The 17,182-nt window shown below is 28.5% G+C and overlaps 1 protein-coding gene across 3 annotated transcripts in view; it reads left to right on the plus strand.

Moving 5' to 3' along the window:
* The window catches only part of Hcf (Host cell factor), a 208,568-nt gene that overhangs the window by 102,020 nt on the left and 89,366 nt on the right, over positions 1-17,182 (plus strand). For all 3 annotated transcript variants that reach the window (XM_067277724.1, XM_067277726.1, XM_067277725.1), the window contains exons 15-16: positions 4,629-4,751; positions 12,476-12,609. In XM_067277724.1, the coding sequence (XP_067133825.1) occupies positions 4,629-4,751; positions 12,476-12,609 (257 nt within the window). The remainder of the gene's footprint in view (positions 1-4,628; positions 4,752-12,475; positions 12,610-17,182) is intronic.

Below are 17,182 nucleotides of genomic sequence, written 5' to 3' on the forward strand. Positions count from 1 at the left end.
AACTATATTCCATTGATTCTCTGGTCTGAGAATGTTTGGATAAAAAGTTCATTATTATTTGGGATACAGTTAATTAATATATCTGTAGTAGAGTCCCAATTAATTAAGATCTGTTTAATCAAAGTTCTGCATTTTCCAAACTGAATTGTGAAAGAGTATTTTGTCAATAAAGACAAGAGAACATAATATAGTATAGTTTGTGTCATGAATCTTAGAAATGAGAATGACTCAGAGTGCTACAAATATTAATTGTAATCATAATAAAACTTGACTTCTATAACAACAATCTTGTAATTTGTCAATTACTTTGTACCAGACATTCTGAATGATTCAATATCATTATTCTGTTATCTTGAATAATCAGGATTTTATTGTATTATCACTTCTTTCAGAAGATAAAGATTACATGATTAGAAATGTTTGAGAAAAATTAAGAAAAGATAGGCTCTAAACGAATTTTGAGTTAAATTTGATCTTCTAGAAGAGCTTCATAATTTTATAATTAATTACATACGGGGGAACTTATATGATGCTACAGATTTACAAGATTGAGATTCTTAACATGAAGAAAAAAGAAAAAGAATGTGCTAATAATTACAGAAAGAAAATTAAATAAAAGAATCATCAAACACTAAATACAAATTAAGAAATGAAAAATTAATACTAAGCTCAGCTCTAAATAAAGAGGTAACAGAAATTGTTAAAGCTGTGTATAAAGGATCTGTAATAAAGAAGTTCAGAATAAAGAATAATAGATGCCAGCATATTAGATTTCAAATTCCTAATTTTGAAAATAGACGAATAAGAAAATCATTTGAAGTTGAGCTTTTTATAATTTTTATCCCTTAAAGATTTTAGCTATATTTTTTCTTGTTTTATTTTTTGTTTTACTTTTCTGCATACATTTCTTAAAATTTTTAATGCTTTTATTTTTTATATTTAGGTTGTTGCTTTTGTAAAATTTAATTCTGCTTTATAGCCTTGACCATTTAATAATGGAGTGCAATCAGAACATAGTCCATTTTGAAAACATGCTTTATAAACATATATAAGATGTGTAAAAATAGGAAAGAGCACATAGTTCTCACTGATCAAACAAATAAAAATGAAGAAATTAAATGGAAAGACAGAAGAATAGTTAGGTCCACAACAAGAACATCTCTGCTAAGAACAGCTGGAGAAATCTGTATAGCCATTTCACTAATAGACGTAATTAATCAAAATAATGAAGGATTGATTTCAAACTTCTGGATATGGTTCCTAAAGTAAACACAATAAAATCATACATAAATGTGTTTAACAGTTCATGATAAAAACTTTTAAATCTATTTTTAGAAAATATCATGTAAGAATTCATATTTAACTGTTTACAACAAAAACTATTATACCAGTTTTTGAATATAATGTGCAGTTTGTTTTGAATCATGTTTCACTTTTAATGGCCAAGACAATGTAGTAGAACAAAATATTACAAAGAAACGAGGTTTGAAGATGAAACTTCGAACACCAAATAATTTTTACCAGTAATTATTAACCTTTCAACAGTGGAACAGTCAGATGTGGCGCTACCACTTAGTTGTGGATAAGAAATGTGGGAAATTTTTAAAGTATTTTTTCACGCGTTTTTCTCTCATTACCATTTCGGAAAAGGATTTTGTAAACAGTTATGTCTAGTAAAGAAAAGTCTTTTTTTTTATTGTTACATAATTCATTTTTTATGTGAATTTTTTTTGCGGTAGTTTTTGGCGATACCCCCAAAAGAATTTAGCAAATATATATACGTCAGTCACTGCTGAGAGGTTAATAAACTACTATAAAATGAGTTAGTTATAATATTTAGTTTATGTATTAACTTCATATTTTATATTTGTGTGTCAGCCTATAAATTTTAACATAACTGTTTTAGCCAAATGATGTAGAAGTTTATATATTACAGTTTGTTTTTAATTTAAAAAAAAAAAAAAATTTTAAAGAGTGTTTATGTTCAATCCATGATGATGATTAGGTTTGTCAATTTGGTAGTATGCATATTCTATTGTGTGCTAAGAGATATTCATTTTAAAAATAAATAGTTTCTAAAAAAAATAAATATAAATTTATTGAAAAATTTTTTAAAAGTTTATTTTTTAAAAAAAGACAGCACTTTAAATTGATGGATTTATATTTTGTAATTGTTTTTCAGTCATAAATGTGTACTTATATGCATGTTTTTTTCAAGAATCTTTCTTTTTCATTTTATAGATGAAAGAAGAATTTCACTCATTACTTTTTTCTACTACTCAGCATACTGCATTTTAGTCCAGGTATCGAGAAAATCATAATAGATAATTGAAATATCATCATCATCATAATCATCCTTTATTGTCTAATGGGAATTTCTTCCCTATTACAAGGGGGTTACATTTACAATGTTTATTTGCTTTTTTACTTTACAATACTCTGATTTTATTAATTTACACCTGTTTTTCTGCAGATACATTCCAAAAATTTTTAATTTGAATCTTACAATCTTATTACTCTTTTTCATTAATAATAACATATTTTAATACTTCCTCAGTGTTGATTAGTTTATTTTTGTAAATGTCAATTATTTTACCAAAATAGTTATAACTTTTATATAAGTCTTTTTTACTTGTTTTGTTGAAGTTTTTTAACAGTTCTATTAGCGAGTTGCATTTATAAGTTTGAGCTATATCATAATGTTCACGAATGTCGTTTAATTTGGACATTTTAATATTAAATGACAAGGTGTTAAATCTTCGGCGCTACATAAGAAACATTTTGTTGATAAGCTTATATAAGTGTTGTTAACATACAACGAATATTTATTTAAACGAAGTTGTACCACAAGGCATTTTACATTCAAATTTACTGAATATAACCTATAAATTGAACAGATGGTATTTTAAACAGCGGAATATAAGCAATTAATAATATTATTACATTATTCATTTTATTCACCAAGGTAGGCTTCTCCACTTGGACGGCCTGGACCTGTAGGTTTTGAGCTTGGATCGATTCCACTATGACGTTTTGAAAGATTTTGTTTTATAATACAAATTCAAAGTAATCCAAGTTTCAGTAATTGCTAAGATATCCGGTTCGTATTTAGCACAAATGTTATTTATTAATGACGTATTTTTTTGTTCCTTGGCCATTCCAGTTTGCAATGGAAGCCTTTGATTATTGTTTATGACTTTGTTGTATTGCGTAAATTTTTGCTTAACGTGATATCAACTGTCAATATTTATTTGATTACTATAAGGACGAAAATTATTTACATAAACCAATTTGCTCAATCTTAGGCTATATGTTATTTTTTCTTGGTTTATCGTTAATATATCATTATGGAGTTTTACTTGGTCTTTTTGTTTTCGCAATTCATGAAGTATTGGGAGTAAATTTTTCCTTCTTATCCTTGAGTTTTTAGTCAAATCTGGGGATATTTGCATATCTTCCCATTCTTTTGATACATTTTTTTGTTGTTTTTTGTGAATAAAGGTATAAAAAAATTTATCACAAAGTTGCTTATTGCTGAATGTTATTCTTACTGTTGTATTAGGTTACTTTGTGATTAAATTTGTTTCTGTAATCTCAGTTTGGGCTATATCATGAATATTAAGTACATTTGTCATAAAGTTATATACCTCTAACTTAGATATGGATTTTGAACTCGGATATTTGTATACAATTATTTTTTAATAATTATAATCATTACTTAAGGAGTCTATTTTAAATTGCGTTAATTCATTTTTACTTTTTTGATTTTCTAGTTGTTGTTTTAAATTTTTAATTTCTTCCTCTATTTTTATCTGTCTTTCCTTAGTTTCACATATATCTTGACATATTCGTTTTACATCTTCTTTTATATAGGCCATTTGTTCTAACAATTTATCATTTGAGACATTTATTAAATCTGATATTTTATTCCATAGAAGTGCGGATGAGGTGTTAAGTTGACTTGCTGAATTAGTAAGAAGACTTGAATTAATATTAGGTGACTCACCTGTTGAACCTAATGAATTCTGCTGACCAGGTTCCATATTTTGATTCGAGAATTCTTTTGTTCCTTCTTGTAAATCACTTTTTGGTTGTGTTCCATAATCCGTAATGAGTTTGAAGTTTGAAGTGCTTGGTTGAGCTTGTTTGTTCTCTGTTCTCGTTCTGGTCTGTGGAGGTCTTCCACGATTGACTGGAGATCTTTGCATATTATTATTTTTATATTATTGCTTTTTCCTTTACCTTCACTTCGATATTGTTAGTTTAAACTTGTTTAGTAATAAATTAATCAAACGAACAGTGATTCATCACTTCGCAGCACAAATGAAAGGTTCACCAAAAAGTCACTCTCAGCGTCGACGTTCAGACACGCCCCCATAGATAATTGAAATATCAGAAATTTTGTTTGGTTGTAATGTCTAGTGTATTTTTTAAAAATGTATTCAATCTCAAAAAACAGTGTGATCTTTCAAAAATATTCTGTTGCATATTGCAGAACTATTGTATATTACTGTACAGAAGCAGTAAATAAAACCTTATATAGCTTGATTATATTTTTTGTAATTTAATTTACAAGATCATGTAAAAATAATTTACTTGTTTTTCTAACACCAAGATTATATTATTAGGTGGTACACAGCTGAATACAGTTAACACAGCTGGAGGTGTTAAAATGATAGTAGTTTCATCTGCTGGTTTAACTTCATCTGGTCAACAAGCAATAACAATAATTACTACTGCTAATAACACAAGTAAGTAAAATTTAGTTAATTTATTTCATATCTATTAATACTTAGTTTATTTTATATATATGAACAATTCTACCAATTATTTTGTAAATTTTTATACTTCTGTAAAATGTCTCTAATAGTGGTGTTAATCATCTCTGTGCATTTTGATGAAAATAATCTGTAAATATTTTATTTCAGTAGAATGTCTGTTCTTCCATATTCTATTTGCTTCTGAAAAAATTCCCTAATGTGATTTCCTTAATTTATTACAGTGTATTCATGTTTGCAATGTTTTTTCTTTTACTTCTTTCACTTTACAATTATATTATTTTGCACTTTATCTTATCTAAATTTTTGATATCTTTAGCTACTTGCCATATTATACCTAGGGTTTCTCAAATGGGATCCTGGGATCCCTGCTGTTTTTTTTAACCTGGGAAATTCTGCTCATCCTGGGAAATCCCACAAATTTCTTTAAAGTTCACTATTTTCTTATTTTTTGTTAAAGTTGAAGAAATTTTGCAAATAGAAAGTATAATTAACCCATAAACTGTCCGAACACATTTGTGTTTATTAATTTTTAGCTTGTTTATTAGTTTTTTAAATTTTTGCTTGTTATGACATCTCACAGATTGTCAATAATCAAGATGTATTTGTGGCAGAACTCTGAAAAATTCTTTATTTGTCAGAACCTGTAATTTCTGGAATAATTGTGCTGATGCTGTCTTAATTTTAACTATGCCCAGTAGCTGCAATAACTGCATTATGCCAAGTTGTGCAAATTGGGCAAGGATAGAAACAAGTATGAAGTTTTTCTTCATAAACCTGATTATTAAAGCCAAACCAACTACCGAATTATCAGACTATAAGTTTGATACTGCTATTAAAGCAGCCGAGATAGACAAATCAAGAATACTTTAGAGAAAAAGAAGTACTGCAACGCATCTCAAAATGAACGAGAAATCTTCAAAGCTGTGAGTGAAAAACGCATAACATTTGTCTTTGCTTAATGTCTTTGCTTAATGTCTTTGCTTAAATGCATTAAAGATGATCCCACCCACATCCATTGAATTGGAAAGGGCATTCTGAATAGTGGAACTTTTCATTATTAAAATAATAACAAGATTGAGTAATCAGAGTATCGATTATCTGTGGTTTTCAAAATCTTATAAAAATTTACAGTAATATTTTGTATTATGTTTTATTTAAAAACGAAAATTACTTTCTAAGTTATAATTTTGATCTAACAAGGGGAGGGCACGACCTGGGAAATTCACTTTGGGATGAGACTTGGTATATAGGTAGTACTCCTTTAGGATGTTCAATCCTCAAAACAAGAAAGCGCAATGGCCAGCCAATTTTAAGAAAAAGGCCTTTAAAAATTCGAGCTCAGCTTATGTACTAATAAGTTTCGCTAGGTCGGCAGCTTCTGAGCAGCTCGGTCGACATCGTTCTTGGCTACCGCCAAGTCGTTCAAGGTTCAAATCTCTGTCTCAATTAGTATTTTTTTTTTCTTTCTAAACATTTTTTAAAATAAGTATTTTGAATATATATAAATATTAAAATTTTATTATAATAAATAATTTCATTTAAAAAAATGTTTAACACATATTACATGTCATTTTAATTATAATAATACAAAATAATTAATAAAAATAGTTATAAATAATTAGTTATGAAACAATAGTTTTCATTTATTATTCTATTGTATCAAATTTTTCAAAGGTTACTACTCTTATTAATTCTCACCACTTAAAAATAAAAAGTATAAAACATGTCTTTTATATTCATTCTTTACTTCCATTTTAACAAAAATAAACAACTAGAATGTTTCCAATTCCAACAGTATTATATATATGAGATCCAATTTAACACTTCAGTGTGAAAAGTATCACATTAGACTGACATTTTCAACAGCAAAACAAGATTTTTCTCAAGGTCATAAAAATGCGCATGGACTTATGGACTAACCTGATATTTGGAGTGTCAGTTTACTTTTGGATTTCGAAGAGATCATAGTGTTCCGTAATATATCACACCATAATACAAATAGTTTCAATATTTTACAGTAAAATGTCTGTGAATGAAGATACTATGTTTACCAACAGTTGATGATGATGATTATTAATATACTTATTAATTATTTTGTATTATTATAATTAAAATGACACGTAATATGTGTTAAACATTTTTTAAATGGAATTATTTATTATAATAAAATTTTAATATTTATATATATTCAAAATACTTTTTTAAAAAATCTTTAAAAAGAAAAAAAAAATACTAATTGAGACAGAGATTTGAACCCTGAATGACTTGGCGGTAGCCGAGAACGATGTCAACTGAGCTGCTCGGCAGCTGCTAACCTAACGAAACTTAGTAGTGCATAAGCTGAGCTCAAATTTTTAAAGGCCTTTTTCTTAAAATTGGCTGGCCATTGCACTTTCTTGTTTTGAGGATTGAACATCCCAAAGGAGTACTACCTATATACCAAGTCTCATCCCAAAGTGAATTTCCCAGGTCGTGCCCTCCCCTTGTAAGTTCATTTTTTCTTTAAATTTTTAACTCAATTCAAAGGCATTTTTTTCTGTAAGCAGTTTCCAACATACTTTAATAAATTTTTTCTCTTTGTGAAAATTTCTATGTAATTCAAAGGTAAATTTAACATATATTTTACACAGCATTATTAATATTATGATTTTGGAGGTGCAGAATGTATTAAAATTACTTTTAAAAAGGAAAAATAATTATATCATTTGATTTTAAGATATTTTTTATATCTTAAAAATAATTAATTATATCCCGGGATACCGGGGAAACAGTTCACTTTTTCCCAGAATCCTGGGATAAGCAAAAGACCAGGAAATGAGAAATCCTAATTACAGCTTGCTTATGTACTGTATACTTTTTTTTTGATATTCTTGATGCAATCATCTCAATTTTATTTTTGCCTTAGAAATATTTTCTTACTTTTCAGAAAGTTAAATGTAAATATAGAGATTTATTTTTGTTAGTTTATCTGATCCTTTAAATGAGTGAAATGAATTCATGACATTGTAAAGCTATCAACTGAAAATGCATTAAAATCTGAAATTATTCTAGTTACGAAAATTTAAGTTTTTATTAATCTATAGATATAAAATTAGTTTGAGAAATATAATTAAAACTTTTATTGTATTGTAGGAGGTCAAAACAAATCTACTGTTATGTTTATATACTAGTGTGAGATCGGCCAGGGGCAGGAAGTCTGGAAAGTACTTTCTGTCACTTAATCGGCAGTCAATTATGAAATTGACTCTCAGTTGTCATATGAGATGACTTCAAATTTGAATAATGAGTAGTTGGAGGGACTTAAAGTTAATTTGTGAAAAATAGTGGAAACTGATGATTCTAAGATCAACGTTCTCCTTACGTCAGGATTCCCGACACCAGATAGGAATGAAATTCATGCCCTATCATACGTTTACTTCTATTTAGTCTATTTAGGATCTATTGATGTTTGCATTTAATATAGGGGGTTTTAAGATTTTACGAGTGGCAGTGCACTGATAATATAACCAAAATGGAAACCAATTTCATTATAAACAAATAATAATATTTAATAAAACTAAACTAAGCATGATTACAAGTAATATACAAATGGAAAATGGAATTACAAATAATACAACTTCAGATTTAACTCATAAAGGAATAAACTATCACTTAATCTATATTTAACCTATTCACTCTAAATGTAATACTATGTGCTGTGAGAGAGTATTACATTAAACTATCATTGATTTATACTACCTTTACAATACTTTTCTTCATTCAAATATATTCGGAAGGTCCTTCCTGTAGTATGGCACTTAACAAAATGTGTTCCAACTTGTATGAATTATCGTATGAGTATCATATGGCGAATTCAGGTATCTTCTAGATCTTTTGTGAACTGAGTCGATTCTGTATGTCTACTGAACTGCCTAACTAGTATGGCTCATTCTGGTGTCGACTTGATATCCAAGAACTGTGCAATTTGGTGAGACAATGGCCCCTTTTTTATAGGGACAAGCAGCCGACTGACAGTCAAGTCCCGTTTATGATTCACTCTCTAGTCATCTTTTGAAAGAAAATCAACTTCCTTTCAATAATGAAAGTATTCTACATTTGTTATCTGACAAATTTGTTAGAGTTAACAAAATATTTAATTTCTATTTAATATTAAAACATTATTGTTTCTAACAAATAATTATTTTAAATACAAATTGTAGCCCCAATTCTCACAGTAGTACTAGTAACTGGACTGTTACATTTTCATTTGAGATGCAATCAGAATAAAATGAATGCCTTTTAATATGTCATATTTACATTTCACTTTCCTGAAATATTGTAATTGAGTCATTTAATCATTATTGTTAGATTATTTGTTAATCTAAAATTAAAATGTTTGGACAAATATCATTTAGTATTTAGATAATGTTATCTGGTAATTTGTTCAGATTTCATGTGAGAACTTACGAATTCTGTCTGATGTGCATAAACTAATACTTCCATTAAGCTAGAGTGTGGGAAATGACATCAATGCTACAATTTTAGTTTTCATTAAGTGAAGCATAAAACTTTACTTAATCAGATTTAACATATGCTGTTATCTATCAGCAGTTATTATTTCAATTTCCTTCAACCCTGCAAATTGAATCTTCAATCAATCATATAAGTAATCAAATTCTTGTCTTTTTGAATTGAAATGGCAGTTCCAACTAATTGAATATGAAAACCAAAACATATACATTATTGGGTTAATGCTACCTATGGTAGCGAACATGGCGGCTTGTCTCTGAAACAGTGGGACCGCACATTCTAACCTAACCTAACCAATTCTAATAAATTACCCCTATTCTAATAATTTGGTTGGCAATAATTATGGTAGTTTATTAGAATAGGTTAGGTTAGGTTAGAACGTGCATCCCCACTGTTCCAGAGACGAGTTGCCATGTTCCCTATCATAGGTAACATTAACCCATTATTGTTTAATCTCTTACCTATTACTTAGCACAGGGGTCCCCAACCTTTTTGTAACTAAGAGCACATTCTAGAATACCGGCTGGACGGCGGGCACCGTTTATTTTTTCAAGGTGAATTTATATTTGGACATAGTTAATAATACATACACATAATGTACAGAAAACATTTAATTCCAAAAATGTAATAAAACATACACAAGACTATTAACAATAATTTTTACAAAACAAGTAATTACTAAACAATGCATACAAAATCTACAAAGTATAAAAATTCTTTATAAAAAATATAAATCTGAAAGTAAATGTGATTTTTGGCATTGCATTTCATTGGCCATTGCTTCGTAATTAGGAGAGTATGATGATATTCCTGCTCGTAAGCAATCGTCAAGGTGTTCATCTGTAAGTAGTGATCTGTACTTTGATTTTATAACGGACCGGTTTATTTCTATTTCAGAACGGACCGGTTTATTTCATTTCAGGTATGGGAAATTTGGTTGGTGAAGATTTGGCGCGAGAGGAAAAAGAGATCGGTCGCATTTCGCTTTGTGCTTTTATCTGTGTTGGACGCCATTTCTACTTTTGAGTGGTTAATCATTAAAAACGAGAAAAACTTTTACATAGCATTTTATTGAAAACTGAAATATTTTTATTTTTATCGTGGTCACACAGCGGTGGGCACACGTAAAACGATCGGCGGGCGCTATGGTGCCCGCGGGCATAGGGTTGGGGACCCCTGACTTAGCAAATTGAGTTAGGCAAAAACTTCAGATGTCTCTAAGTAACAAATATTAAGACCTCTATTTGTAAAAATACATAATTTGATATATATGAAATGAATCATGTTAGGAATTCTGAAGGCTATACTTATACACTTATGAGAAACAGGGTGGTCATAAAAAAGGAAGGAAACAAATGTCCATAAATAATTTGGGTATCAGGCAGAAGCTGATTGTTTCTAAACTGAAATATTTTTGGTAGTATATCTATGGAAAAACGTATGTAAAGTCACATTTTGATGTTTTTCAAGAATTCTCAAAGAAGCTCATTTTGTATGAGGTTTGTTAGGAACTGAGTAAAATGTAAATGTTAAACATGCTTAAATAAAGTGTTTATTTAAGGGAATAATCATATTCATAAAACCTTACTTGTTATGCATAATAAAATGCTTAGCTGAAAATGATATCTAAATACACTTAAGTACTTTATTCCATATAATTCCTCAGTTGTAAGTTATCAAAGATGTTCACATTGTATTTTATCATAAAATTTGCATCATTCATGAGCATCCTGTTGCCGACAAGGTTCTAATTTACAGATCCTGGGGCTTTGGCAACATATTTTATTTTCCTGTTTTCTGCCTCATACCCTTATGGAACTTTAATTAAGTTGACATACACTCATAAACAGCTCAAAGCCTGATAATTGTATTAAAGCCAGACAATTAATCGGATTAAGTGGTAACTACATTACCACTATCAATAATTATTAAATACTGTGTAATTTGACACTAGAGGCAGTGTTAGGCATCATCTCTTAATAAATTTAATAATTATAATTAAATTAATATTTATTAAATAATTTAGAAAATTCTGGAAGAAAAAAATTGGCCCAGGTGTGACTTGAACCCACAACTGTTGCTTACTGTTTTTCCAGAATTTTCTAAATTATTTAATAAATATTAATTTAATTATAATTATTAAATTTAATGAGATGGTATCTAACATCCATCTCTAGTGTCAAATTAATCAGTGTTTAATAATCATTTGTAGCCTGTACCCTGATGTAATCTGGTAGTTATTTGGTTTTAATTAAACTGATATTTGTGATAAAGAACATTCAAACTAAACTTGATCAGTGAAAAGATGAGAATAAAGTATACATTATTAGTTTGCATATCATTAGCATATATTATTTTAGTCCCTAGTGTTTTGGTGGTTATAGAATATGCTAGTACTGAGCAGATTTAAAGTCTGCAACTCCATAAGAAAAAACTGCATGCATTCCACCAGAAGTTTACTTTCAGTCATCTGCATCTTTGCTCATTGCTGGTTTACATAAAATTTTATATGCATCAGTAGTATATTATAGTTTATGGGGCTCAGGAGATTTTGAATTAAGGAGCTCCAAATATAGTATTAACTTCAGATATTTTCCCATGAGGGAATATTTTTGGAGGAATATTTTTTATAAAAGCTTGGTTTGGTGCCCCCTGTTGGTGAGGGTCCAGGCAATTGCCATTTTTCCTGTAGAATAATTTGCCACTGATGTACAGTACATCATTATGCATTGTTTGTTTGTGTGAAATGCAATCTTTAAGAAGATACATCACGTTAGGAAAACCCAACTTTCATTTTTTGAGTACATCTTATTCTGCAGAGTAAGAGGAAAATATAAGAAGGAATTTATAAGCAAATGTATAGGCAAATGTTACTTGACATTTGCCTATAAATTCCCTCTTATATATTCCTCTTATTCTGTCCCTCTTATAGTCTCTGTTAGAAAGATTTGGCATTGAAATTTAAAAATTATCAATTTTGACCTGTTTATACACATTTTGTTTTTCCAATAAAGAAATTTATTTTTCTCACTTATTTACCTTCTCATAAATTGCATCACATGCATACATTATATATATATATATATATATATATATATATGATATATCATCAGAATATTAAGAGTAACAATAAATTGAATTTTTTATGTTAACAATATTCAGTTAAGTATTTGGATTATTTTTAGGTACACAAATGACAACTAGTACTGTTACATCTCCAATAACAATTACAATGCCAGCTTCTGCAATTGCTGGTTCAACTAAACCTGCTACTGTTACCATTCCAGGAAAACCATTAGGATCAACAGCTACAATACAGGTAAATTACATTAATATAAAACTAATTATAACATTATTATTATTATTATCACAGGTTTTAATAAGTTTTTTCAATATAATTAAGATTATAAAGATTGCCATATTAGAAATTTCCACGAAACATAATTATATAGATTATGCAAAGTTTTGGACACATCAAAATAATTTGTTTACATGTGCAAAAATTATTGACTGTCCCTAATTAATATAATTTTATATTTGTCCAAAATTGTGTTAAATATAAAATGTATAAATAAGTCATTTAAATAAGATTTATATCAGAATTTACTCTTAAAAGGGTTCTAATTGAATACATAACCACCACTAACCATATACATAAATTGTAAATAAAAGGTTAATAAAATATTTGTTTAAATGTTTATTGCTAGTCAATAAAGATTTGCTACAGAATGAAGAATATTAACAATTAAATCATAAACAACAAAAATAACTTATATAATTAACAAAGTATTATTTAAACTTCTATATGAATATTTTTATAAGAAATTTTTTAATAAAAAAATATATACAGGAAAATTGTGGAAGTACTGTATGTGTGTAAGATTAAGAGAATTAAGAATAAAAATAGTTAATAGTTAAGAATAATAATTTTAAATAGTTAGAATAATAATAGTTAATTAAGATTAAGAATAAAAATAGTTAATTTTAATAAATAGTTAAGAATAAAAATAGTTAAAAGATTACAATATTCCCTCAGTATCAGTTTTAATTACTTTAATAAATGCATTTTCATGACTTGGTGTGAATAAAATTACCAATTAATTAAAATATTAAACATTAGTGGATGAAGTTGATTTACCTAAATGTCATTGCTATGTTATATTACGGTATATATGCACAGTAACTAATTACAAATAAACTGAGTGTAATGAAATTCTGTGGGGATAAATTCTGAGATAGAAAGTAAGACTAAAATCTTCTAAATGTTCTGAAGATCTGGCCTGCCAAAAAGTCATACCAGAAACCATATCTAAATCTCTTATCAAAAGGATACCACTGTTACCAACATGTAAAACTGAAGCTTTATTTTAAATATTGAAATTTTTTTGAATGTGGAAAATAAACAAACAAATAAATTTTTTTTTAATTCTTATATTCTTAATTTTATTATAGTTTATTTCTTTATGTTGAGTTTCTTTTACAATGTCGGTATATTTTGTTAATTGGGACCAGTGCCATAACTAGGCAGGTGCAACAGGTGCACCCGCTCAGGATCCACTTGGAAAGGGGCCCAAAATGCATATGTTTGTTTTATTATTTTCCCCAAACCTAATTAATTAAGGGCCTAAATTCAAATTCTTTTTTGCACAGGGCACAGGAATGGCTAGTTATGGCACTGATTGGGACTATCATTTATTTGGAACATATATTTAATGACTGAAACAAAAGATGTAATATAAGCAAATTTGTTTTGCTTATGTGGGACATCTTACCACTTTATCAGAACAGAACATACAACAAAGAGAAATATGTATTAATGGGCTGATATTGAAAACCAAATCAGAAGAGTTAGCCAAAACGATGGGTTACATGAATTTTAAAGTTACAGATGGATGTTTATCGAAATGGAAAACCAAATGTGAAATAAAATTTGAAAGGGCGCACAATAAAAAAATAGAATAGTGCTGACACTATGAGCACTGAGGAGTGAAAATCAACTAAGTTACCTGAATTTCTACAGAAATTTAATCCTGTCAAATCTACAGTGAAGATGAAACAGGACTGTTTACTGTTCCACCCCAAATGGTTTCCTGAGTTATAAACATGAAGTACTGTCAGGTTCAAAAAAGAAATGGATCACATTATCATATTGTGCTGCTGTATTGTCAGAAAGTTTTTTGGAATGCATGCTAAGTTTCAGTGCAAGATCTTAGAATGGACTGTTAACAATTGAGTAATATGACATCAAGAATGTATGAATGAAATTAAAACTACTCACCATACACTAGGGGTTGGCAAATGGTATGGATGCTCAAAGTGGCATGTAACGTATCGTATGATTTTTATTTATTATCTGTAGTTTTCAATCATTTATTCACTTTATCATCTGATCATTCTTTTTTTTTCATTTATTCTCATTAAAGCATATTCATTTAATTTATTTAAATACCATTATTCGAAATCTCCAAAACTTTGGCACTCATAAACATCTTTAAAACTAAGTATTCTTACTATATGGCACACAGACTCAAAAATGTTTGCCACCCATCATACACACAGTCTTCCAGTGAATAATATGTGTTAGAATTATATAAACACATGATATTTTTTACCTTTTTTGGGGACCTGCATCAAGCATTGATTGTTATAGAATGTTAGAGATTCTAAATTTAAATGTTTTTTAAAAATATCTGGGGTGTCAATTATCTGAAATATGGCAAAACTGATAAGGAAAACCTTTGACATTCAAAAACTAAGAGCCTTAGAAGTGTGGGAAATTTTCAATCAGTGGGAATTGCATTAATAGTAAAGATTGAGACAATATCTGCCACATGTCAGTGTTGGTTAAGGAAAACAAATAAATAATATTAGAGCAGCAGGCTACTATAGAGAGATAAGTTATTGTAATATGCATGATTAGTTTCTTTTCATATAATATATTTATCCATAGTACAACATGGTTTGAAAATTGGGGATATTTCCCATACAACATGATTTCCAGTTTCATTCTGATGCAGTTTTGGAAATCCTCTATACAAAATTTCAGTTTTTAAATGTAAATTTCATTGTCTGATTTTTTTTTACTTAAATAAACACATGTTGTCTCAAATTTGCTGATGGATTTTAGAATATTGAGATTTTCAAATTATTTTGTGCTTTTTGACAGGTTTACTGTAATGAAAACTGATAGTGCAATTTTTTTTTCTTGTTCTAACTTTTATATCAACCAGGTGACATGGTTATTGCTTTCAGACTTTAGCCCTTAAGACTGTCATTGTGTTTTCTTTTTATAGATTAATTTTTATATTTAGTAATGTTCATTTAAACACTTTTAGGTTAAGTGTTATTACATCTTTTTTTTTTTTTTTAGACTGTAGATAAGCAATAATTCGTAAAATAACAAATGAAATATGGTGGTATCTCACAACATTAGAGTACACATTCTGGAAAAAAGTCACTCTGTACTTGACTGAACAAACACGACCTGCTAGAACAAATTTTCTATTAATAAGCAATTATTTATTGTGACATCACAATACCAGGATGCAATTTTAATCATAATTTTTAAATTTATTTAATTTAAAATATATCCTCTCTACCTGAAATTAGTAGTGTCTTGCCCCTGTACATCATACTTTTCCTATAGCAACTAGTCATCTATCTAACTGCTCTGAAGGGAAGATTTTTGAATTGAAATAACGTAACTTCCAGTTTACGTCAGAAGTTTGTTTATAGTTATGGAAAGATGAGACCAGTTATGGAAAACCTGGGGCCTTGTGCCCCAAGTTTTCCATAACTGGTCTCAGCTTTTATCTATCTATCTCTGTTCTGAGATCAAGGAAAGGCAGACAGGTGGACAACAGTGGGAATTTATAGGTGTAAAAGTTTTTAAAATTGTAGCCCAATAACATATTTTTATTTTTTCATCCATAGAAATTTTTTATGAAAAAAATAAAAAGTATGAAAATGATGATATTTCTGATCAAGATTAACAAAAATGCTCAGATGATGATGATACTTTGTAAAAAAAAAACTCTTACTTGTTTAACTATAAAATAAATATTAATTTGTAATACATTCTTTTAATTGTTATTGTTAACTAATTATTGATTGGAAATAAAATATTGATTGCTTAAATAAACATATTTCTCTTAGCAAAAGTATACTGCCTTTTTTGTTTCTAACTTCTGGAATGTAATCTTATATTTTGCACTAGTCCTTTGTTTTGTATAGCACGGATTTGCATAACATGGCTCATTTTTGGAATGTAACTACTGTGTTATAATGAGGGATACTTGTAATTTTATTTGTTTAATTTTTTATTGTATAATAATAATTGTAAAGTATATGCAAAATGTATCAAATACTTGTTAAACATTCAAAATGACTTGATGTCAAAAAAGAACATAGTTTTAAAAAAAATCCCTCTAAATTTAGAATCTGTAATGTTCTGTAATGATCAATGATTGGTGCAGGTTCCTGAAAGAGACCAAAAACATTGTTTTTATTTAATTTCAATACATATTATTTGCTGGAAGACTGTATGTATAGTATGCAGTTTTAATTTGTGTACATTCCAGCTTTTGGAGACTTATATGTAATGCATGGATGAAGACCAACCACTGCCAAATTATCAGGCTAGAAAATGGCTATAGTAATATTAATAATTTAAGATAATTTGGTACTAGAGTTAGGCGTTAGGTGCCATCTCTTGCTAAATTTAATAATTAGAATTTTTAATTAAATAATTTTAAATAAATTTAGGCCTAACTGGAAGAAAAGAATCAGCCCGAAGCGGGACTCGAACCCACAACTCCTGCTATCCGTGCAGACACGTTACCAGTTACGCTACCCGGACCTTTGGTTCGATCTCCTTTTCCAGTTGATATAAG

This window comes from Centruroides vittatus, unplaced genomic scaffold (genome assembly GCF_030686945.1).
Source record: "Centruroides vittatus isolate TY-2023 unplaced genomic scaffold, ASM3068694v2 contig_754, whole genome shotgun sequence".
NCBI lineage: Eukaryota > Metazoa > Arthropoda > Arachnida > Scorpiones > Buthidae > Centruroides > Centruroides vittatus.